Below are 26,348 nucleotides of genomic sequence, written 5' to 3'. Positions count from 1 at the left end.
ACAGAGATAGGTAACGTCTCCCTAGTGTAGACGCTGAGTTCTAAACGACGTCGCTTTGGTCCTCACGGCCGAGTCGTACCCGCTACATTTAGTCGGCGTACACTCATTGGGCGTACCTACTGGCGTAGAGATACTGAGGGTCAAATTTGACCCTATACAGTTATACTATTCTTATTTATTTTGAAATTAATTAATAGAATATATTGATTTACATAAATTAAATGATAAGGATGTAATAATTATATCTTTGTTTCCTCTAATCTTGGATATTATATCGTTTGAACTTGATGCGGAGTAGTGCTTTTATTAATGAATTGTTTTGTACATAAATATTATAGAGTGAGTGCTTCTTTTTTATGGTTAAAAGGCCGTTCAGCTTTACATAAGGATTTGATCAATCAATTTTGCGTGAATTTAAAAAAGATTATGCTTTCAATATATCTTTTGAAAAATATTATTGTTTGCGTGGCTTAATATTAAATCCTAAAATTATGGATATTGATTACTTTATATGTTTTTATCACAATTCTCGAGATTTATAAACTAACATAAATAACTTAATATAATAAAAATTAGATTCGTTGGAATAAATGGATAAAGAGAAAACTTCGTTAGTGAATTTTGTATTTAGGTGAATTTTGCCACCCGATTTGGTAGAATTGTTGGAAGCACATTTTGGTATTGTAGGCTTTAAGATTTTTTCTATTCATATAGACGTTGAACTTTCTTTTTTGGGAATAAAAGTGACAAATTTATTAATGATCTCAAACTTCTAAATATTAGTAGTTTATTTATAAAAGGAGATTTAGTGCATTTGGTATCATTTCAAATAAGGAATGATTTAATAACCAAAATATAAGTTAATTTTAAAGTCCTAAAAATTAGAAAAATAACTAATTTACTGTTTTATCCAAGTGTACGTACATTGCGCATGTACCTATATCAATGAGTATATAATTTTAAAATAATAAAAAATAATTAAATTATATAATTGAGTTACAAAATAAAAATTTAAACATATAGATAGATTAAGAAAAGAGTCTTGATTTTGAATACAAATTTCATAATCAATTTGAATACGAAAAATATTGTTCACCATTGGTTTTATCAAATTTTTAAGTGACACAACTCTAGTTTGTTCAAAGCTCACTATAAACTAACATCTAAACATTAGTAGAATTAATAAAATAATCTTAATTACTTTTTCTCGCCTAATAATTATACAGGGCTTTTTAAATATACTTTTATATTAACTGTGATTAGTGAACTATTATAGGCATTCAATCTTTGAGCTTGTCACCTATCTCTTAGTCAAACTTTAAGAATAGATTATATCTCTATATTCAAATATCTGGTCTTTGACCAAAATCTTATAGCTCTCTTACTATTAGATATCCCCTCAAGTATTTCTTCATATCAAAGTTCCAAAAGATATGTTCCTTTTTCTTCTCCTTNTGTTCGCTCGGTCATATTTTGAGTTGGGGAGCTCGGATTTGGGCGATTTTGGAGGCGATTTTCATCATATGGATTGGGGTAAGTGTTCTCTACTCGATTTTGGTTATATTTTATGAATCTATCTTCGTTTTTGCGATTTGATTGATGATTTCAAAGTGAAATTGAGGGAGTTAGGGCTTGAGTTTTGGAGAGTTTTAAGTGAGGATTTGAGGGACCAAACGGAGTCCGATTTTGATAAATTTTATATGGTTAGAATCGAGAGAGGACGAGGATTATTATTCTGCCATTTTTGACTGATTCCAAGACGTGGGCCGGGGGGCCGAGTTTTGGCCGATTTCGGATTAGAACTGGATATAAGTTGAATAAAGAGAGTTTTAGAGAGTTTGGAGAGTTATGGAGTATGAATGGAGAAGGTTGATGCGTATAAGTAAAGGTTTAGGCGGCTAAATTCGTGGCCATGATTACCTCGATAACCGGCAAAAGTTATGCTAAATCGTGGGATGACACGTGTTCGGGACATTAAATGCGGAGAGACATACGTCTAATCAACCGTCAGAAGTTTTTCTGAAGGAATCATAGTAACTCCTGCCAAAAAGAGCGTTTCTACTACGGTGACACAAAGTTATGTCACAAAAAAGCAGGGGGACTATCTGTATAGGATAAAATATGTTATGCTAAGTAGCCGCTTAAGAGAGTGAAACGTGGAACCTAAGGCGGAGATAGTTAAAACCGAAAGCAATTATCCCGTTTGTCACCGTAAAGAATGACACTCGAAAAGATGTATTAAATATCCTCCGCCCGGTGGCATTTAATAGAGAATATTCCACAGCATTTAGTGCAATGCCCGTTACAGAGAACTTGTCATTTATGCTCACCGTTACACCTTCATCAATGGCCCTCATAATTGACACTAAAGAAGGGCATGATCCTAGGACTTTGTTCCCTAGGTGCAGCTATAAATAGTGAGCTCTGTTATCATTGTAAAAGAGAAATTTTCTGGAAAATTTATGATATAATCTATTCAAAGCTCTATACAGTTTTATCTTCTTACTTTTTGGTTTTATTATTGTTGTGCCTGGAGGCCTCGCTCCCGGAATTACTATTTCTGCTATTTCGTTTTAATATCAAGGCTAAGTGTTACATATTTCTTCAATTCTTTTATTATTTCATGATCGAATTAATTCACTTGTCTAGAAACTACGTATAAATTCAACTGTACCGTTTTACGGGTAAACAAGTATAACTTAAATAGTAACCTCAAAACTGGGTATACATACAAATCCCCCTATTAAAAAAGTTACTTTCTTTTATATGATAAATTTGGAATTTTGAAGTAAGAAATAAGTGGGGGAAAAAAAAAAGAACTATTTGATGAGATAGTGTGAGGTTACATAATTCCATCGAAATATCACTAAATGGAAAATAAAATCCTGAATTTGGAATTCTTGGCGGAAAATTATAGATCAACTTCTTTCTTTTGAAAAGTCAGGCCAGGCATGACTAAGGTAAGCTCCATAAGTGCAAAATTTTATGACTATTTATTACGATCAGAAATCCCTTCGTTGACGTCAGTTTCAGGAGACCTTAATAACTATAACAAATCTAACTAAAATTTACAATATAATAATTGAATGTGCTCAGCTGGGCGGAGCTAGTAGCCCGCTATCGGTTCAGCGAACCAATATTTTTTGCTTAAATAGTATATTGTTGTAATAAATTTATTAAATATACTAATATTATTTAAAATTCAATCATAAACACTTGAACTTGTCGTTTTAAAATTCAGAACCATAAAATTAAAAATTCTGACTCCACTTTTGATTCTCGGCCTAGTTGTTCCTAATGTCTTTTTAAGAATCACTATCAATAATGTCGAAACTTAAGTAGAGGGAATGGCGGCAATGGGGCGAGGCGGGGCGGGGCGGGGCGGGGCGGGTTTAGCCCAACCCACAAAGACTTCAACCCGCACCGCCCCGCACCGTATAGCAAAATCTTTTGTTTTCAACCCGCCCCGCATAAACCCGCCCCGCCCCCCAAAGCAAATTTTTTCCGTTTTAATTTTTAATGAGTAGTTTTTCTTTGATTTTTTTATTTGTTTTAAATATGGCCTTCTTTTCTCTTTTCCTTGGGCGTTAGTGGTCCTAATTTGTCTGAACTTCTTATTAACACTAAATTGTATTTCTTATAATGTAGAAACAAAGATAATCATTTATACAATATTAGCAGCATTTTAGTACGAAGATCACAACACCGAACAAGAGAAATTAAAAAAAAAAATGCTTTGCAAGTTGCAGCTGAAAAGTAAAAGCAGAAAAATAGAAGTAAGAGGAATGGCAGTTTGGATGAAACCCGCGAGGAAACCCGCCGAAATCCGTAGCCGCCCCGCCCCGCCCCGCCTTAGATTTTTCAAAAACAAATCCACCCCGCCCCACATAAGATCAAACTCGCCCCACCTCGCTTCCACACCGTTCCATTGCCATCCCTAGGAATGGGGTTCAACTGAATTTTCTTTTATCGAAAATTTATGTTATGCAAATAAAGTAACATAAACTTTTTTGGTTATGTGTAAACTGAATCCCCTTGGGATGAAGATCTTTTTTTTTTTTTTGGGTCAACATGTCAAATCTCCACTATAATATACTATTTTTTTTTAAAATTTTCTTATATAAAGTCTTGACTCCGCCACTATATATCAGTAATATAGTTCATCAGGCGATAATATTTAATCCACATTATAGAGGAACAAATATGTATACGGTCGAAACCGGGTTCATTCATTGTTTGACCAATCAAGACTGAAACATGCAGGTCAAAGCTCAAGCTCGGGTTATATCGAACCAAGGCACAAAATTAGATCAACGAGCTCGTGACCCAAAGACCGAGCAAGAACGAGACCGAGCAAGATCGAGAACAAGCAAGATCGAGAGAAAATTACCGAGCCAAATAACAAAAAGCCGAAATATCCGCAATCGGCCGAGGATCACGGCGAAAATCTCGGTACGTATCAAGAAGAGACCGATTAATTAGCAAATCATGAGATCCTTTACCTTGTATAGATTGTACTAAAAGTAGAACACACCCACTATATAAAGGGGGTTCTGATCATTTGTAAGGGACATTGTAACACGCAAAAAGAAAGCAATATACTGATCGTTTCTAGTTCTTATCATCTTGTTGTTCAATTCTAAACTAGTTGAGACATTTCTTGACACGAGGGTGATCAAACTCAGAGGCTAAGGCTGTTCAATTTTGTGGTTTGCATTTATTTTATTATCGTCAATTTCAGTATTAGTCTATGTTCTTAATCTGTATAAAGTTATATTACGTACCCCTAAAATCGCGTACAAATTTAATTGTTATCCAATTTTAAGGGTAAACAAAATACAATCTCAAACAACAAAATTGAATCATACCAAGTCTCTAATCTTCCCTCTGTATTGTGTCTTATTCAGTTAAGTGAAGAAAATAAATGCAGTGGAACAAAAAGTTAGTATGTCAATCTCTCTTTCCCTTATTTGGTTATTTAAGAAATTAACTCATCAATGTGCTTAAAATCTCAAATACCCAACTTAGAGATAGGAGTAGTGATATCACATCATTTGCCCTATCTAATTATCATCAATCATGTCTATCGTCTATGTCATGAGTGGTAGTCCAATTTGTAGGTGAAAACATAGACTCCACTATAATCTTTAATCAAACATTAACAATAATCCTGGTCGGTGACCACATTAAATAGTTATCAAGTTTTTTTGGAGAATCCTTTTCTTTTTTAATCCTTTGTTGAGAGGTGGGAGGAAAAGGAAAGGAAGGATCTAGGTGAAAACTGCTTTTCTTTTTTGCACCAACACGTTTAATTTATCTTATGGGTGGGGCATTTGCACTTTTGTGGTGTTCAACTACAAAATAATGTCATCATTAGCTATAAAAAGCTGCATTATTTAAAAACTCCAACAACTACTATTTTATACACTAAAATATTCACAAGATAGATTGTCATATTTAAAAAATAAAAATAAAAATCCCTGCATGACCTATACAAAAAGTAAAATAAAAAGTCAATACCTCAAAATCCCCCTAAACCATACCGATTTTGCGAGTTTCATGCTTAAATTATGGGAGAGTTTTCACTATTCCCTAAACTACTCCCTCTGTTCACTGTACTAAAAATATATTTTTAATTTTACTTATAAATTATGAGATCAACATAGCTTGTGTCCAGGAGACTAGATGGGTGGATTCGAAGGCTCGAGATGCTAATGGGTTTAAGTTGTGGGTCTCAGGATGTGAGAGGGGTAAGAATGGGGTAGGTATCTTGGTTGATAGGGATCTTAGGGAACTAGTGGTAGAAGTTAGGAGGGTGAACGACAGGTTGATGGCTATTAAGCTGGCTATGGGAGGGTCTACTTTAAATGTGATTAGTGCTTACGCGCCTCAAGTTGGTTTGGACGAGGAGATTAAGAGGCGCTTCTGGGAAGAATTTGACGGGTTGGTATGTGGCATTCTACTCACCGAGAAGTTATTCATAGGAGGTAACTTCAATGGTCACATTGGGACGACATTTGGGGGGTATGACAGTGTGCATGGCGGCTTTGGCTTTGGAGTTAGGAACGAAAGAGGTATTGCGTTATTGGACTGTGCTAAAGCCTTTGATTTGGTGATTGCCAACTCGTGTTTTCCAAAAAGGGAGGAGCACTTGGCTACATTCCAGAGTTCGTTAGACAAGACTAAAATTGATTATTTACTCCTCCGGAAGTGCGATAGGAGTCTGTGCATGGATTGCAAGGTTATACACATCGAGAATCTCACGACTCAGCATAGATTATTGGTGATGGACTTAAAGATCGTGAGGAAGAGGAGGAAGAGGGTCGTGTATGGTCAACCCAAGATCAGGTGGTGTACTTTGACTAGTGACAAAGCGTAGGAGTTGGGGGGGGGGGGGGGAAGTTGTTGGCTATGGGAGCCTGGAGGAGTAGTGGGGACGTGAGCTGTATATGGACCACGACAACGTTGTGTATTAGAGTACCTGCGAGAGAAGTGTTAGGGGTCTCAAAGGGTGTCTCTAGCGACCACAAAGGTGACTGGTGGTAGAGTAAGGAGGTACAAGAGAAAGTGGAAGCCAAGCAAGTGGCATACTTGACTCTTATAGAGAGCATGGACGAGGAGGCGAAGAGGATGAACAAGGAGGGGTATAGGAGGGCTACGAAGGAGGCAATGTTAGCGGTTACTGCGGCTAAGACTACGGCAGTTGGGCATTTATATGAAGAGCTTGGGGCCAAAGGCGGGGACAAAAAGCTATACAGGCTAGCCAAGGTGAGAGAGAAGAAAGCCCGTGATCTGGATCAAGTTAAGTGTATCAAAGATGAGGAAGGTAGAGTTTTGATGGAAGAGGCTCATATTAGACGAAGATGGAAGACATATTTTCATAAACTCCTACACGAAGAGGGTTAAAGGGACATTGTGTTGGGAGACATGGAGCACTCCGAGGTGTGCAAGGATTTCGGGTATTGTAGGAACATAAGAGTAGAGGAGGTCGAAGGGGCTATGCGTAAGATGCACAGGGGTAGAGCTACCAGGCGAGATAAAATACCTATGGATTTTTGGAAGAATGCGGGTAGGGAAAGTTTGGAATGGCTCACTAGGCTGTTCAACGTCATTTTTAGGACAAAGAAGATACCTGATGAATGGAGGTGGAGTACGATGATTCTTCTGTATAAAAATAAGGGCGATATCCAAAGTTGCAATAATTATAGAGGGATTAAGCTGCTAAGCCATACTGTGAAAGTTTGGGAGAGGGTGGTTGAATTTAGGGTGAGGACCAGTGTATCCATCTCTGAGAACCAGTTCGATTTCATGCCAAAGCGTTCGACTATGGAAGTCATTCACATTGTGAGGAGATTGGTGGAGCGGAATAGGGAGATAAAGAAGGACTTGCACATGATGTTCATTGACGACCTAAAGAAAGTATATGACAAAGTCACGAGAGAGGTGCTGGAAATGCTTGGAGGCTAAAGAGGTCCCAGTAGCATACATTAGGGTGATTAAGGACATGTATGATGAAACTAAGACTCGGGTTAGGGTAGCAGAAGGAGACTTGGAGCATTTTCCGATTATGATGGGGTTGCACCAGGGATAATCTCTTAGTCTATTCCTATTTTCCTTGGCGATGGATGCATTGATGAGACACATTCAAGGTGAGGTGCCATGATGTATGTTATTTGCGGATGACATAGTTTTACTTGACGAGACGTGGGTGGTGTTAACGAGAGGCTGGAGGTTTGGAGGCAGACCCTAGATCTAAGGGTTTCAAGTTGAGCAGGAACAAGACGGAATACATGGAGTGCAAGTTCAGCAATGGTACCCGGGAAGGGGATATGGAGGTGAGGCTTGATACGCAAGTCATCCCCAAGAGAGGTAGTTTCAAGTATCTTGGATATATAATACAAGGTAACAGAGAGATTGATGAAGATGTCATGCATCGTATCGAAGCAGGATGGATAAAGTGGAGGCTCTCTTCCGGTGTCTTATATGATAAGAATGTGCCGCTGAGACTTAAAGGTATGTTCTACAAGGTTGTTGTTAGACCGACTATGTTGTATTGAGCAGAGTGTCGGCCGGTCAAGAACTTTCATACCTAGAAACTAAAAGTAGCTGAGATGAGGATGTTGAGGTGGATGTGTGGGCATTACCCGATTGGATAGGATTAGGAAGGAAGTTATTCGGGAAAAGGTGGAAGTGGCCCCTGTGGAGGATAAAATGCGGGAGGCGAGGTTGAGATGGTTCGGGCATGTTAAGAGGAGAAGTATATATAGAAGCCCCAATTAGAATGTGTGAGTGGTTAGCCTTCGCGGGAAGCAGGAGGGGTAGAGGTAGGCCTAAGAAGTCTTGGGGAGAAGTTATTAGGCGGGACATGGCGCAGCTGGAGCTGACTGAGGACATGGCCCTAGACAGGAGGGTGTGGAGGTCAAAGATTAGGGTAGAAGGTTCGTAGGTAGTCGAGCATTTCTCTTTGTCTTACTCGGCTCGCTAGCATTAGTGTTAGTATGATATCTTTTATTCATAGATGGCTATAACTACCTAGAGTTTGACAGCATTCTTGGATTCGATCTTGTTTCATCTTGTTGTTATTCCTACTTGTTGCAATTACCTTTTCTTTTTTAGTCGTTCTCTAGCTGAAGATCTATCGGAAACAGCCTCTCTGCCCTTCCAGGGATGGAGGTAAGGCTGCGTACATCTTACCCTCCCCAGACCTCACTTGTGAGAAAATACTGGGTTTGTTGTAGTTGTTATTTGTTATTATAAATTTTAGCAAACCAAGAGTAGACCATATTTTTTCTGTTTTACCCTTATACTAAATAATTACTCATTTCATAAATATTTATTATGACTTCTTAAAATAATATCATTATTATGGATATTATGGTAAAATACACTCTTCATTTATTGATTTTTAAAAAGCACACAAAATTCATGATAAAATACCCCTGGAGTGCACGTGGCGGAAAAAGTAGTTAAAATCTCTAAGCGGGAGCTTAAAGTTTTGTCCACGTGGAATGTCCAATAACTAATTAGTCTAGAAAAATATTTTTTCCTAGTTTCTTATTACTAATTGTACTTTTTTATAAATTCCTTGGTTCTATTTTCTTTTCTCTCCTCTTCTAATTTTCTTCTTCTTCATCTTCTTTTTCGACGAATTCGTCTACCTTCTTCATCCTCCCTTTTAACCCAAACTCAACTGGATGTTAGAAATTACAGATATCATCTTACACTTTTTCATCCATTTCTGCTTCCATTTTTCCTAATTATTGTAAGAATACTTTCTTCAGTACGTTTGCAACAGAAAAAAGATTTTTAAAAAAAAAAACAATAAACAAACCTATGAAATAGTGAGAATAAAAAAAAGGCAGCCCGGCGTACTAAGCTCTCGTCATGCGTGGAATTCGGGGAAGGACCGGACCACAAGGGTCTATTGTACGCAGTCTTACCCTATATTTCTGCAAGAAGCTATTTCCACGTAATACCTATGAAATCACGTAATACCTCATATTCCTTCCGGATATATTTTATTATGGGTTCATAGTAGTTCAAGGGCTTATAGAAATCTCCATAGTGTAAGTGTGAAACTCGTAAAACCAGTATATATAATTTAACTTCTTTAATGACGGTCAAGTGGAGGAAGATATATTCCAATAGTGATCTTCCTTTCCCAAATTAAGTTACTACAGATTTTTACATTACAAAGTTGAGATTAGTCAAAATCATTCCTCACTTTAGGAAAGGCAAATCATAGTGCACAGTGGGGTTAGATAAATCATGCAATTTGACTCCTTAATGACAACCAAAGTTCACTTCACTTAAATAAAATGATTTATACCATCTACCATGTGAAGCTTCATATTTCAAAAATGGGTAAAAAGCCAGTTTGAGACATGAAAATTAAACACTTGGACGTTCGTCAATCATTCTGAGCTGGATTATTTGCTGCCCTTAGATAAAAATAAATCTACAACTATGAGTTGGGTCATCCATACCAGGGAATTATTGGAAAGGCAGAAAATGGCAATGACTGCCTTTTAATTTATTCATTTCATTATCTTTACTAATGTTAATGTATTATAGTTTGGTTGGATAGGAGTGTATCTAACTGCAATTAGATAGAGAGCAGGAGTCTTTTTTGTTATTTCATTGAAGAGTTTGTTTATGACTTGTACTTTGTATCATTCTTATAAATAGCAATACAACAAAGCGCAAAGATGCGAAGGTTATTTCTCAACATGGTATCAGATAGCCTTCAAGATCCCCTCTGAGTTTTATCTGGCTGATCACTTCCTTTGTCTCTTTATTCTCCATATTCATTCTGTGGGGTCCAGCCCCATGTGTGAAAATTTAAATTGAGAATTGTGTCTTCTTTGAATGTAGAAAAAATGGAAGACACAATTTTCTTGTGTTTATACTATAGTGAGGTCATTGATCACATCACGTGAGTAATTTATCTGCTATAAATAGCACGATTTTGTTTCAGTTGAAGACACACCAACAAAAGAGAGAAAGAAAGAGTGAGGCTTCACACACAGGGTATAAGAAAATAGTCTGTGAGAAAAATAGAGAGTGAGCGGTATTGTAGTGAGGTGGGAATATCAAAAGAGGGTTATTTCTTTTGAGTGTTGTAGTAGTCTTTGGAGTATTTTACTCGAACCTACAAAGTGTAAAATTCCTTGTTATAGTGATATCGATTGCTCCTCTCGGGGCCGTCGTTTTTTCCTTTATTCAAAAGGGTTTTCCACATAAAATTTTGGTGTCGTTGTTACTCTTTTATTCTTGTTAATTACCGTATCTCGGTGCTACGTTATTATTGCGCTTTTATTACCGTGAATATTATTTCTGTAGGGAATTTATTCCCAACAACTGGTATCAGAGCACAGGTTATGCTCGTTCACATAAATACTATTCACTATCGGTAGTACTATACTCGGTAAAAAATAAAAATGCCCGGATTAAAGTACGAGGTAGCAAAATTCAACGGAGATAATGGTTTCTCAACATGGCAAAGAAGGATGAGGGATCTGCTCATCCAACAAGAATTACACAAGGTACTATATGCTGATGCTAAAAAGCCTGATACCATGAAAGCTGAGGATTGGGCTGATTTGGATGAAAGGGCTGCTAGTGCAATCAGATTGCACTTATCAGATGATGTGTTAAATAACATCATTGATGAAGACACCGCACGTGGCATTTGGACAAGGTTGGAAAGCCTATACATGTCCAAAACGCTGACAAATATATTGTAACTGAAGAAGCAGTTATACGCCCTACACATGGGTGAAGGTACGAATTTTTTGTCACATTTAAATGTGTTTAACGGACTAATCACACAGCTCGCCAACCTCGGAGTAAAACTCTAGGAAGAAGATAAAGCGATCTTGCTATTGAACTCGTTGCCATCTTCGTACGATAATTTAGCAACAACCATCCTGCACGGTAAGACTACCATTGAGTTGAAAGATATCACATCGGCTCTTTTACTCAATGAGAAGATGAGAAAGAAGCCTGAAAATCAAGGACATGCTCTCATCACAGAAGGTGGAGGCAGGAATTATCAAAGGAGTTCGAACAACTATGATAGATCCGGAGCTCGTGGGAAATCTAAGAACCTCAAAAGTTAAAAATTGCTACAATTGTGATCAACCAGGTCACTTCAAAAGAGATTGAAGGAAGGGCAAAGGTGAAAGCAGTGGTGACGACAACACAACTGCCATGGTGCAAAACAATGATAATGTTGTCCTCTGTATAAATTAGGAAGAGGATTGCATAGACATGTCAGGTCTAGAGTCGAAATGGGTGGTTGATACAGCAGCATCTTACCATGCCACACCGGTAAGAAAAATATTTTGCAGATATGTAGCAGGTGATTTTGGAACTATGAGAATGGGTAACACGAGTTACTCAAAGATTGCGGGGATCGGTGACATTTGTATCAAGACAAATATCAGATGCGCATTGGTTGTAAGGACGTGCGACATGTACCTGATTTGCGGATGAACTTGATCTGGGGAATTTCTTTAGACCGAGATGGATACGAGAACTATTTTGCAAATCAAAAGTGGAGACTCACCAAGGGATCATTGGTGATTGCAAAGGGAGTTGCTCGTGGCACGTTGTACAGGATAAATGCAGAAATACGCCAAGGTGAATTAAACACGGCACAGGATGAAACTTCTGCAGATTTGTGGCACAAAAGAGTGGGTCATATGAGCGAGAAGGGATTGCAGATTCTTGCCAGGAAATCACTCATCTCTTTTGCCAAAGGTTCAATGATAAAACATATAACTACTGTTTATTTGGTAAGCAGCATAGAGTCTCATTTCAGACCTCGTCATAAAGAAATTAAATATGCTTGATTTATATTCTGAAGTTTGTGGTCCAATGGAAATTGAATCGATGGGCGGTAACAAATTTTTCTTTACTTTTATTGATGATGCTCCACGTAAATTATGGGTTTATATCCTGAAAACCAAAGATCAGGTGTTTCAAGTTTTCTTGAAGTTTCATGCTCTGGTGGAAAGGTAGACGGGTCGAAAGTTAAAGTGTCACCGAAGTGACAATGGAGGTGAGTACACTTTTAGGAAATTTGAAGATTAGTGTTCACGTCACGGGATCAGACATGAAAAGACAGTTACTGGAACCCCACAGCACAATGGCGTAGTCGAAAGGATGAACCACACCATTGTGGAGAAGGTGAGAAGCATGCTCAGAATGGCTAAACTGCCTAAGTCATTCTGGGGTGAAGCAGTTCAGACAGCCTGTTACCTGATCAATAGGATTCCATCAGTTCCGTTGGCGTTTGACATCCTAGAGAGAGTTTGGACCAACAAGGAGGTGTCCTACTCACACCTGAAGGTGTTCGGTTGCAGAGCTTTTTCACATGTATCAAAGGAGCAGAGAACAAAGCTGGATGATAAATTTGTTCCCTGCATATTCATTGGATATGGAGATGAAGAGTTCGGATACAGATTGTGGGATCCTGTAAAGAAGAAGATCATCAGAAGCAAAGATGTAGTCTTCCAAGAAAGTGAAGTTGGAACTGCTGCTGATATGTTAGAGAAGGCCAAGAATGGTATAATTCCTAACCTTGTTACTATTCCTTCTACTTCTAACAATCCCACAAATGCAGAAAGTAGGACCGCCGAGGTTTTCGAGTAGGGGGAGCAACCTAGTGAGGTTATTGAGCAGGGGGAGCAACTTGATAAAGGTGTCGAGCAAGTGGAGCACCCCACTCAGGGAGAAGAACAACCTCAACCTCTGAGGAGATCAGAAAGGCCAAGGGTAGAGTCATGCAGGTACCCTTCTACAGAGTATGTCCTCATCAGTGATGAGGGGGAGCCAAAAAGTCTTAAAGAGGTGTTGTCCCATCCAGAAAAGAACCAATGGATGAAAGTCATGCAATATGAGATGGAATCTCTATAGAAAAATGGCACGTACAAGCTGGTTGAACTTCCAAAGGGTAAAAGACCACTCAAATGTAAGTGGATCTTTAAACTCAAGAAAGATGGAAATAGAAAGCTGGTCAGATACAAAGCTCGATTGGTGGTTAAAGGCTTCGAACAGAAGAAAGGTATTGATTTTGACAAAATTTTCTCACCTGTTGTCAAAATGACTTCTATTCGGACAATTTTGAGCTTAGCACCTAGCCTAGATCTTGAAGTGGAGCAGTTGGATGTGAAAATTGTATTTCTTCATGGAGATTTGGAAGAGGAGATTTATATGGAGCAGCCAGAAGGATTTGAAGTAGCTGGAAAGAAACACATGGTGTGCAAATTGAACAAGAGTCTTTATGGATTGAAGCAGGTACCAAGGCAATGGTACATGAAGTTTGACTCATTCATGAAAAGTCAAACATACATAAAGACCTATTCTGATCCATGTGTGTACTTCAAAAGATTTTCTGGGAATAACTTTATTATATTGTTGTTGTATGTGGATGACATGTTAGTTGTAGGAAAAGACAAGGGGCTGATCGCAAAGTTGAAGGGAGTTCTGTCCAAGTCATTTGATATGAAGGACTTGGGCCCAGCATAACAAATTCTAGGGATGAAGATAGCTCGAGAGAAAACAAGCAGAAAGTTGTGGCTATCTCAGGAGAAGTACATCGAAACTGGAACGCTTCAACATGAAAAGTGCTAAGCCAATCAGCACACCTCTTGTTGTCATCTAAAGTTCAGCAAGAAGATGTGTCCTACAACAGTGGAGGAGAAAGGGAACATGGCTAGAGTTCTTTATTCTTCAGCAGTCGGAAGCTTGATGTATGCAATGGTATGCACCAGACCTAATATTGCTCATGCAGTCGGTGTTGTTAGCAGATTCCTTGAAAATCATGGAAAGGAACATTGGGAAGCATTCAAGTGGATACTCAGGTAAATAAGAGGTAATGTAGGAGATTGCTTGTGTTTTGGAGTATCTGATCCAATCTTGAAGGGCTACACGCATGCTGATATGGCAGGTGATCTTGATAATTGTAAATCTACAACAGGATACCTGTTCACATTTTCAGGAGGAACTATATCATGGCAGTCAAAGTTGCAGAAGTGTGTTGCACTCTCTACAACTGAAGCAGAGTATATTGCCGCTACTGAAGCTGGCAAGGAGATGGTTTGGCTGAAACGGTTCCTTCGAGAGCTTGGATTACATCAGAAGGAGTATGTCATCTATTGTGACAATCAAAGTGCAATAGACCCTGAGCAAAAACACCATGTATCATGAAAGGACGAAGCATATTGACGTGAGATATCACTGGATTCGAGAAAGGATAGAGGATGGATTTATGCATGTCAAAAAGATCCAAACTAGTGAGAATCCTTCGGATATGCTGACTATGGCAGTACCAAGAGACAAGTTCGAGCTATGCAAAGAACTTGTCAGCATGCACTTAAACTAGAATCTCCGATGTTACCTCCTTCAGGTAAATGGGACTGGAGGGGGAGATTTGTGGGGTCCAGCCCCATGTGTGAAAATTTGAATTGAGAACTGTGTCATCTTTGAATGTAGAAAAAATGGAAGACAAATTTTCTTGTGTTTATACTATAGTGAGGTCATTGATGACATCACGTGAGTAATTTCTCTGCTATAAATAGCACGATTTTGTTTCAGTTGAAGACACACCAACAAAAGAGAGAAAGAAAGAGTGAGGCTTCGCAGACAGGGTATAAGAAAATAGTCTGTGAGAAAAATAGAGAGTGAGCGATATTGTAGTGAGGTGGGAATATCAAAAGAGGGTTATTTCTTTTGAGTGTTGTACTAGTCTTTGGAGTATTTTACTCGGACCTACAAAGTGTAAAATTCCTTGTTATAGTGATATCGGTTGCTCCTCTCGGGCCGTGGTTTTTTCCCTTATTCAAAAGGGTTTTCCACGTAAAATCTTGGTGTCGTCGTTACTCTTTTATTCTTGTTAGTTATCGTATCTCGGTGCTATGTTATTATTCCGCTTTTATTACCGTGAATATTATTTCTGTAGGGTGTTTATTCACAACACGTTCTTGCTTCGCCATCTCTCTTATCGCCAAGTCTGATTCAATATTTATTCTGGTTTTTCTACTCATGGCTGCTCAACCTCCCAACAACCCTTACTCAGTACACATCAAAGACTTGGTTCCTGTTTGCCTTGACAATTCCAACTACATGAAATGGAGTTACCTTTTTCTTCCTGTTCTTGATATCTATGAGCTTCAGCATCACATTGATGGTTCTGGAACTGTCCCTCAGTCTATGATAACTGATTCGACTGGAAACAACATTCCTAACCTAGAGTATCCGAAATGGTGCCGACTAGATCTTCTTATAATGACTTTGATCAATGCAACAATATCACTTGATCTTCTTCCTCTCCTCTATGCTGCAGATTCTGCTCAAGCGGCATGGGCTATTCTGAGAAGTCATTTTGTTAACATTATTACTACACGCGAGATGCAAATCAAGTACCAGCTTCAATCTCTTAAAAAGGATGATCTATCTATTGATGCATATATGGGTAAAATAAAGGAGTTAACTGATTCTCTTCAAGCTATTGATCATGTTCTAACTGATTCCGAGCTTCTGCTTTATGCCTTGAATGCGTTGCACCATCATATGAATCCTTTGTTACCATGGCTTCTAATCAAATACCGCCTCCATCATTCACAGAACTTTGGAGTCGAATTCTAATATAAGAAACACGTCTTGAACAGCTTCATGGTGTCCCAACTTCCTCATCATCAATTGCTCTTGTTGCAATCAATATACCAAAAGCTGAAGTTTCTCCAGCCATTACATCCTTTTCTCGTGGTAATGGACGATCAAGTCACGGGGGACATAATAGTGGTCATTGGCAGAATCGTGGTCGAGGTCGAGGTGGTAGGTTCTCTAATTTTGGTTGAGGATATAGTCCACCAATTAGTAATTCTACAGGTTCTCAGTCTTCCATGCCTTGTCCAGCATCTGGTCGTGGATTACTTGGACCTCCACCCTCTCAAACCTTTGTTATCCCTTCCTTTGTTCATCCTAATCCCACACAAGCCCAGACACAATGTCAAATATGTCAAAATTTTGGTCACGTGGCGTTGGATTTTCCTCATCATCACAATTATTCATATTCATCTTCAGATTTTTCAAGACAATTTGCAGGTCTTTCTCTTCAAGATTCACCAGACCGGGCTTGGTATATGGATATTGGTGCTAGCTCCCATATGACTTATGATAAGGGTAAGATAAAATCAGCCTCTATACCTTCTAAGTCTCACTCTATTTTTCTTGGCGATGGTAGTACTATACCTGTCTCTTCTACTAGTTGTTCAACAATTGTTTCTCCTAATCGAACATTTCATTTAAACTCTATTTTACATGTTCCTTCCTTGCGTAAGAATCTTTTATCTGTTAAAAATTTACTAAAGATAAGTTGTTTTATTGAGTTTCATTCTTGGGGTTTCTTTGTTAAGGATTTGAAGACCGGGAGACTACTTCTCGCATACCCTAGTGATAGTCCTATTTATCCTCTGGTGGCTTCTTCATCAAAGTTCAGTCCGTCCCCTTCTAGATTCGCATCCTCATTCGCCCTCTTCGCATCTCGTGAATCAATTGACACTTGGCATGCCCGACTTGGTCATCCTGGAATTGTTGTTCTAAATTTCTTGCTTTCTAGTAAATTTACTTCCTTTAGTAGAAATAATGAAAGGCAATTTTATTGTCCTTCTTGCCTAGTTTCAAAACATGCTAGTTTGCCATTTCCTGTTAGTCACTCTAACTCAAACTATTATTTAGATTTAATTCATTCCGATGTATGGAGCTCTCCTTGCTTTTTTGTTAGTGGATATCGTTATAATGTAATTTTTATGGATGATTTTTCATGTTTTGTCTAGTTTTATCCATTGCCTTTAAACATGAAGTTTTTGATTGTTTTCATAAATTCAGCTTTAGTTGAAAAATAATTTTCTACTACCATCAAAACTTTTCGCTCTGATGGTGGCAGTGAGTACACTAACAGCAAGTTCCTTAACCTTCTTTCTACTCATGGTATTCATTTCCAGAAATCATGCCCTCATACACCCCAAAAAATGGAGTGTCTGATCGAAAAAATAGACACATTAGTGAAATGGGACGCACGATGCTTTTTCATGCTAAAGCTCCTCATAGTCTTTGGGTTGAGGCGTTTTCTACTTTTGTCTTTCTCATTAATCGATTACCATCTCCTACGTTACATAACAAGTCACCATATGAGTTGGTTTTTCATACCCCTCCTAGCTACTCTTTTTTCGTCCTTTTGATTGTTTGTGTTATCCTAATTTTCAGGCTTATCACTGTCATAAATTAGCTTCTCCATCTGCTGCGTGTGTTTTTCTTGGTAATAGTCCTAACCACTAAGGTTACAGGTGCATGCATTTAACTACAAAAAGAGTTTATATTGGTCGTAGTGTTAGATTTCTAGAGCGTTTATTTCCATTAGGTTGTGGCTCGAAAGATATTCCTTCAGTCACCCCTTCTTCTTCCCTTATTTTTCCTGCCCCATTTATGGATATAGATAATCATACTTCCTCCTTTTCAACTTCTCCAACTACTTCCTCTATGCCTCAATCAACCACTGATACAACTAATCCAAGTTCAACAACTATACCTTCTCAGCCATCTAATTCATCTACATCATCTCTGCCTTCCTCTTCTCATTCCATGATTATGAGAAGTATGGTAGGTACTCACAAATCAAATCCCAAACATGCTCTTCTTACATCTCACGTTGAGTCTCCTCCTATTGAACCCACTTGTTTTTCCTCTGCAATTAAAGATCCTAAATGGCGTGATGCAATGGTACAGTAATTGAATGCCCTTCTTAAAAATCAAACATGGACTCTTGTACCCTACCATCCACATATGAACGTAATTAGAAATAATAGGTTTATCGAGTCAAACAAAAGGCTGATGGGTCTCTTGAACGTTGTAAGGCTCGTCTGATCGCAAAGGGTTATAATCAACAAAAAGGCAATGACTTTAGTGAAACTTTTAGTCTAGTCGTTCGTCCCTCTACTATCCGTTTAGTGATTTCCTTAGCATTATCTCGCGCTTGGGATCTTAGACAGTTAGATGTTAAAAATGTCTTTTTACATGGTTTTCTCAATGAAGAGGTTTATATGTCTCAACCTCAAGGTTTTGCAGATCCTAATTTTCCTACTCATCTTTGTAAACTTCAAAAAGCTCTTTATGGGCTTAAACAAGCTTCACGTGCGTGGTTTTCTCGATTTAGCTTCTTCTTTTTTATGATTTTCATAGTAGTCGTGCAGATACTTCCTTATTTGTATTTTATCATGACTCTCACTATATTATTCTTCTTCTCTATGCAGATGATATTATTGTTACAGGTTCTAATATAACTCTTCTTAACCGCTGTATTCATATCTTAAAGTCTCAATTTTCTATGAATGATCTGGGGCCTCTTCATTACTTTTTGGGTATCCATGTTACAAAAACATCAAATGGACTTCATTTATCTCAAAGCAAATATGGTCGTCACCTCCTTGCCTGAGTATCCTTACTTGGTTGCAAACCTGTCCACTCCCCTACATCTTGTTCTTGACCATCTGCCTCTGAGGGATCTACTTTCTGATCCTTCAGAATATCGAGTCTTCTGGGTGCTTTAGAGTATTTAACTATAACTAGGCCTGATATTTCTTTTGCTGTAAATACTGTCTCTCAATTCATGAGTACTCCTCGTACCATTCACCTTATTGCCGTTAAACGAATCCTTCGTTATCTAGCTTGCACAATATCTCTTGGCCTTCACCTGAAGTAATCCTCAAACTTCTCTCTCACGGCATACTCAGATGCTGATTGGGTTGGATGTCCTGATACTCGTAGGTCTACTACTGGTTTTTCTATTTTCCTCGGACCAAATCTAATTTCTTGGAGTTATAAGAAGCAACCTACTGTTTCTCGCTCTAGCACTGAAGCTGAATATCGAGCCTTAGCTCACACGGTAGCTGAATTATCATGGCTCCAACATCTGCTTTTTGACATGGATATACCTCTCTCTGATCTTCCTTTGGTGCTATGTGACAATGTTAGTGCTTTGTACCTATGCACCAATCCCATTTATCATGCTCGTTCTAAGCATTTGGAGATTGATTTTCATTTTATTCGAGAGCGTGTTGCTGCTGGTTCTATATTAGTTCGCTATATCTCTACTGACATGTAGCTTGCAGACATTCTCACCAAAGGTTTATCTTCTCACCGCCTCTCAGTTCTTCGTGACAAGCTTCACATTTCTCCTAATCCATGTTCAGCTTGAGGGGGCCTGTTAATGTATTATAGTTTGGTTTGGATAGGAGTGTATCTATCTGCAACTAGATAGGGAGCAGGAGTCTTATTGTTATCTCATTGAAGAGTTTGATTATAACTTGTACTCTGTATCATCTTATAAATAGCAATATAACAAAGCGCAAAGGTGCGAAGGTTATTTCTCCACAACTAATGCTTGCTTTTTTTTTTTTGAATGGGTAAGATTCAATCTTCAATTTATTCTTATAATACAACCCCATGATGGAGATTTTCATTTCTTTGACAGATCAGAGACTGCAAGGGATCTATCAACATATTTAATTAATATTGTATAGACTACAATATCTTGATCCTCGTCCGATTGGCCAAACACGGATTGCTAGATCCTAAGTGACATAAGTTTTTCCCTTTAATTCGCTACTAGACAGTCAAAACCAACCACGGTCGACCAACCGACTTCGAGCGGTTTTTCAAATTTTTTTCTTTTTTAGATAACTGATCAACTTCTATCTGTTTTTTTGACGTAAAAATGCGGGAAACTATTTTGGCGTCCTGCGAAATTTATTTTTTAAGAAATCGACCAACTTTGATTGATTTTTCACGTAAAATAAATTAAAATTAATAATCAAAAAATCGACCGAGATCGGTTGGGGATTTTCGCGCGAAAATGCAATTAAAGAGTACAAATAAAATAAAATAAAGTCTTTGATGTTTTAAGCGTCAATACCACACAAGAGGGGGGGTGATTTGTGTGGTACCTAATTTTCGCTTAAGTTGTTTATGGAAGGACCTGGTCCTTCAAGGTGTTCCAACTACTACTATTTGCGGAATAATAAATACAGAAAATAAAGAACACAGAGATTTTTACATGGAAAACACCTGGCTCAAAAGGTGAAAAAACCACGACCTACTACTCAGTAGGATTTTCCCAAACTTCCACTAAAATCACTGAGCCAAAACAGCATTTACAAAACTCTTTGTAAACCTAAGGATTAACTCTAATCCCGTTGTGGCACACAGCCTCAATTGTTACGACAACTTCAAGTTAGATATAACTTGAACACTCTAGGTACCTAATACAATTGCTTCTATGAAAGCTGAAGGGTACAATTTTAAAACACCTACTAAAATTGAACTAGAATAAAAAGATAGACACAATGTAACTGGTTCTTCTATCTCGTTCAAGTAGCTTCAGGAGTGCACACTAAAATCACACATAAATTGCTTGCAAAATCGCCTTGCTCTTTTGCTCTCAATTTAGTTTAACTTCTGCGTATGTGCAATACCTGCAAAAGAGAACAACACTGCCATTTAATAGGTTAGTAATCAGAGTTTGATTGGGACTCGGTTGCTGCTCTTCTATCGTAGAAGAGTTCATGATGATCTCAAACGCTAACACTATCTTTATCCTGGATTGTGTTCTCTTCATATAAGGAGACTTTCTCCCCTTATCTAATATGCAGCATTTTTGATCAGATCAGGAGATATTGCTGCTTGATCAGTAGACCTTATCTCTTTCACGTACATCTCACATGTATAGATTGATCATGACTGTGCTTCACAAGATGGACCTGGTCCATGATTGAGTTCTTTTGTCAATCTTCAAAACTTCACCTGTTCTTGGGGCAACAAATTCTCCCTTTTTGATGATGACAAACTCTGTGCTTTTTACTGATTTGGAACCTGTAAGAACTCAGCTTAACCATCAATATTAACTTTAGAAAATTCACTTATCATCAAGGACCAGGTTAATTAGGTTATAAAAATCACTTATTTCAGAATGTGTAAAGCATAATGTCTCTTCCCCCTTTTGGCATCATCGAAAAGTTGCATACAAAGTGTGATTTCCATATTTTAATAAGTACTCATGGCCAGTGGGGCAACTGCAAGTGCAATCATGGGGCAATCATCAGTAATCAAACAAACATATTTAAACTATCAAGGACAGATTAATCATTGAACAACAGAAAAATAGTAGTTATCATTGATAGAGATATGTTGCCACCTATAATCCACAAAAAGAAAAAAAATATTCAAACCATGAGCAAAAACAAAAAGATAGAAAAATTCCTAATCTGGGTCACTGAGGTACTAGGCAAGTTCAGGAGACAGGAGCTAGGAGTCATAAGGCTTGGAGGAATTAGAGGGTTGGGTTTGGGTTTGGAGAAGATTCAGCGTGTTCTGAAGAATTCCATCATTCTTCTCCTTTTCTTGGCAAGCTCAAATCTGAGACCATCCCTCTCAGTTTCCACTTCAACCACACGAGCCTTGAGCCTAGCTATTTCAGCATCCTTGGCTGCACATTCCTGAACCAGAGCCCTAACTTTGCTGTTGATGGGTGTCTTCTGGGATGAACCAGGTTCATTTGGGATGGCATTGACTGGATAGTCACAAGGAAGAAGAGTGTTGATGCCAAAGTGTTCCTTGCTCGAGGCCATTTCCCATTTCTTCAGAGGCACATTGAGCCTGTCCAGAACTGTGGTTAGAATAAATCCATATGGAGTAGCATGAGCCTTGGAGCCATTTATGACCCTTTCTAGCAGCTTGATAATGAAGGCAGGCCAGTTGATTTGCTTTCCTCTTTCCAGGCACTCCATAAGAACCAGATCCATGTAGTTAGTAGTGTGCCTTCTCTCCTGTCTGGGCAATAAGCACTTGTTGACAAATTCAAACACAATCTTGTGCTCAGGACTCATTTCACTTTTCTGCACATCCGTGGCTTCATTCTCATCTTCTGAATCACAAAACCTCTTGCTGATTCCAAGAGCAGTAGGGAGGGAGTCCAGACATGGCCACCTTTGCCTTGTATAGTCATCAAACCCTTCAGAGGGTATGTCCAGGATCTCTCCCAGTTTCTTTGCATCGAACTGCACTTGGACTCCTTTCACCATGCTTCTAACAATGCCTTCCTTAACCACATCATTTGCCATAAATTCAATCTGCTCATTTCTGGCTAGCCTACCATCCATCTGAAGGGCCATGTCCTTCCATCCCTGAGATGCTAAAGCATCCACCAATCTCATCATTCCTGGTTCCACCAGGTCCTTCAACAGTCTACCCTTTAAAATCTTTCTTCTGCCAAACATGGCAAGCTTATCCTGTTCCTTCTCAGAATCATTTTCTACTTCTTCTCCACTCCAGTCATCATCATCAAAAAAATTTGATTGTTTGTTTTTCACTGTAAATCTTGTTCTTCTGGCTAGTGTAGGTTCAACAACCTTAGACACAGAGGAAGACTTCTTGGAGGAAGTCTTGGGCTTTTTGGGCTTGGGGGTAGGAACCTCCACTGATGTACCCCTTTCTTGATGGACCAGTTCCATCTCCTTTTCCTCAACAGCCTCTGAGGATTCTGGAATCTTTCCCTTCCCTTTATCCATTTTCTTTTTCTTACTTGCATCGAAAGCCCTTTGTAGCTCAGCTTCACTCTGTTTCACCCTGATTCTTGTGGCTCTACCATTTGGCAATGAAGAGGCAGTAGGTGTTGGGGATGAAACCCTTCTTTTCTTGGAAGGCTTAGGAACATTTGGGACTTTTGTTGTAGAAGGTTTTCGTTTCTTTGGGTCATAGCTTGCCCCAACCTTTTTCAGCAGGTCTGCTAGGGTTTCTTCAGCAAATGAAACAGGTTCATCTCTTTGTGTGCTCAGATGAACCAACCCCTCAGTAGCTTCCCCAGAACCACTTCCCCCTGACTTCATGCCACTCTCTTCTACCCTTTCATGTTCAACCCCACAGATAGCAGTCACTACTCCCTTCCCAATTCCCCTCTCTTCATCACATGCACCCTCTCTCTCTTTTTCTTTTTCAAATTTCTTTTTACCTCCACTCCTTCGTTTCTCAGGCAATTCAACATCCCTAATGGGTCCAACCAGAACAAACCTAGTCTCTAAGTTTTCAGTCACAGATGAACCTACCTTAGAAAGGGATAGATGAACCTACCTTAGAAAGGGATTCTTGAGTCTTTTCAGAATCAGAAGACCCATGTCCTTCCCCCTCAGTAGCGGACTGATAGGATTCAGAATCAGAACTGGAGTCTGAGTTTTGAGCTTGGCTTGCTTTCACCCTTTAATTTAATGCCTTCCTCAGAGCCCCAGATGCTACAGTCTTTCGAGCAAGAAATTTTACCCTTTGTAGCCTAGGTTTTGGGGATGCACTGGATGGAGTAGTTGAGGGTGAATTTGAGGGAGATGGTGGTGGAGGAGTTCCAGGATTGTCTTGTGGGTTAGACATGATCGTTGGTTTCTTGAGAGAATTTTGGAATTAGAGTTTTGGAGAAGAAGGCAAGTGAGGGTGAAGAAGAATTTTTGACGGTTGTGAATTATTAGGATGGTAGGGGAGGTGATGTGTATTTAAAGAGAGATACACATTTAATAAATAACGGCAGCTTTTTAACATTGGTCAATTAGAGGTCTAATAAACCTGAAATTTTTGATTTGGAATGATCGGTTTATCTTCCCTAGATTTTAGGCAAAATTTTTGGTTTTAGAGTTCTAGGCAAACGGAACTGGTTTAATGCTAACGGATAGAATTTTCTAGGAATTGAACAAATATAGGACTTCTGCTCATGATTGAAATATTAATCTTTCTAATTGTGCAGAGTATAGAAAACATACCTTAGCTTTCATATGAACCCATACTGATGAACCAGGTTCTTCATTTAGAACTCTCTTGAACATGCCTCAAATGCCATAATAGAAAATTTTTGTAAGAGATCAGTGAGTCATATAAACACATGTCACAGGAGTATACTAATTAAAGTATGAAGCTGAGTAAGAATTAATCTAAATATTTACACAAGTTCAAAATTCCTAACCCAAAATTTTTTTTTTCATTTTTCAATATTTTTTTTCATTGTGCATTCTGAGCTGGACCTATTAGGTGATCTTAATCATCCCTAATTCCAACCTGCTCCTCTCAAAGTTTTCTCTACTCAGTGCTTTAGTGAAGATGTCAGCAATTTATTTATCAGTAGCACAAAATTCTACGGAGATCAATCCTTTCTCATAGTTATCTCTCAAGAAGTGATATCTAACATCTATCTGCTTAGTCCTCTTATGATGAACAGGGTTCTTTATCATACCTATAGCACTAGTGTTATCACAGAATATAGGAATGCAACCAACTTCAATGCCAAAATCTACCAGCTGCTGTTTGATCCATAGCAATTGAGCACAACAAGATGCAGCAGCAACATACTCAGCCTCAGCAGTGGATAAGGCCACTGAATTTTGCTTTTTAGTGGCCCATGATACAAGACATGAACCAAGAAAGTGAGCCATACCTGAGGTGCTTTTCCTATCCACAAGGAAACCTGCATAATCAGCATCAACATATCCTACTAGATTGAAATTACTACCTTTGGGATACCAAAGACACAGATCAGTGGTGCCTTTCAAATATCTTAGTATCCTCTTGATAGCAGTCAAGTGAGACTCTTTTGGATTAGCCTGAAAGCGAGCACAAAGCCCTACACTGAAAACAATGTCAGGTCTGCTGGCAGTAAGATACATGAGTGAACCAATCATACCCCTATACAACTTCTGATCAACTGATGAACCAGGTTCATCAATGTCTAATTTAGCGGCAGTTGCAATGGGGTGTCTATTTCCTTTGATTCATCCATTTTAAACTTTTTGATCAGCTCTTTTGCATACTTCTGCTGATGGATCATGGTCCCATTTGGGCTTTGTTTGATCTGTAAGCCTAAGAAAAAGTTAAGGTCACCCATTATACTCATTTCAAACTCACTCCCCATTAACTTTGCAAAATCTTTACTTAGTTTATCAGTGGTGGCCCCAAAGATTATGTCATCAACATATTTGTACCACAAGGAGATCCTTACCTTTTTCCCTTAAGAATAGGGTACTGTCAATTTTACCTTTTTTGTAGCCATGCTTAAGCAGAAATTTGGACAGTCGTTCATACCATGCTCTAGGAGCCTGCTTGAGTTCATAGAGAGCCTTGTCTAATTTGTACACATGCTCAGGACATTCCTTGCTGTCAAACCCTGGAGGCTGTTTCACAAACACTTCTTCTTACAAGTAGCCATTCAGGAAGGCACTTTTGACATCCATCTGATGGAGAGTGAATTCCATGTGTGCTACAAAGGCTATGAGGAGTCTTATTGCTTCTAGTCTTGCAACTGGAGCAAAAGTCTCATCATAATCTATACCCTCCTCTTGGTTGTAGCCTTGGACCACCAGTCTTGCCTTGTTTCTTGTAACTGTTCCATCTTCATCAAGTTTGTTTCTGAAGACCCATTTTGTGCCAATAACTGATTTGTCCTTGGGTCTTAGAACCAGGTGCCAAACTTGACTTCTCTCGAACTGATTGAGTTCATCTTGCATTGCATTCACCCAATCTGCATCCTGCAAAGCCTCAACAACATTTTTAGGTTCAATAAGAGATATGAAGGCATCAAAAGCACACAGATTCTTTAATTGTGATCTAGTTTTGACTACAGATGTTGGATCAGTGATTATGTTCTCAATAGGATGAGAACATTGATACTTGTGAGGTTTCACAACCAACTGATTTCTGCTAGATGTTTCTCCCATGTTCTGTTGCGTAGGAACAGGGTCATGAACAGGTTTATTTAGGGA

The 26,348-nt window shown here is 38.6% G+C and overlaps 1 protein-coding gene across 1 annotated transcript; it reads left to right on the top strand.

The window, feature by feature from the left end:
- Window positions 1-4,257: 4,257 nt before the first annotated feature.
- On the top strand, window positions 4,258-6,379 carry LOC109211960 (craniofacial development protein 2-like). Its single transcript, XM_019375561.1, has 2 exons — window positions 4,258-4,452; window positions 5,678-6,379. The coding sequence occupies exons 1-2, from the start codon at window positions 4,258-4,260 to the stop codon at window positions 6,377-6,379; spliced, it is 897 nt and encodes a 298-aa protein (XP_019231106.1).
- The last annotated feature ends 19,969 nt before the right edge of the window (window positions 6,380-26,348 follow it).

Source organism: Nicotiana attenuata, unplaced genomic scaffold, assembly GCF_001879085.1.
Source record: "Nicotiana attenuata strain UT unplaced genomic scaffold, NIATTr2, whole genome shotgun sequence".
Classification (NCBI taxonomy): Eukaryota; Viridiplantae; Streptophyta; class Magnoliopsida; order Solanales; family Solanaceae; genus Nicotiana; species Nicotiana attenuata.
Note: the sequence above shows the minus strand (reverse complement) of the source record. Positions and strands in the feature narration are given on the sequence as shown.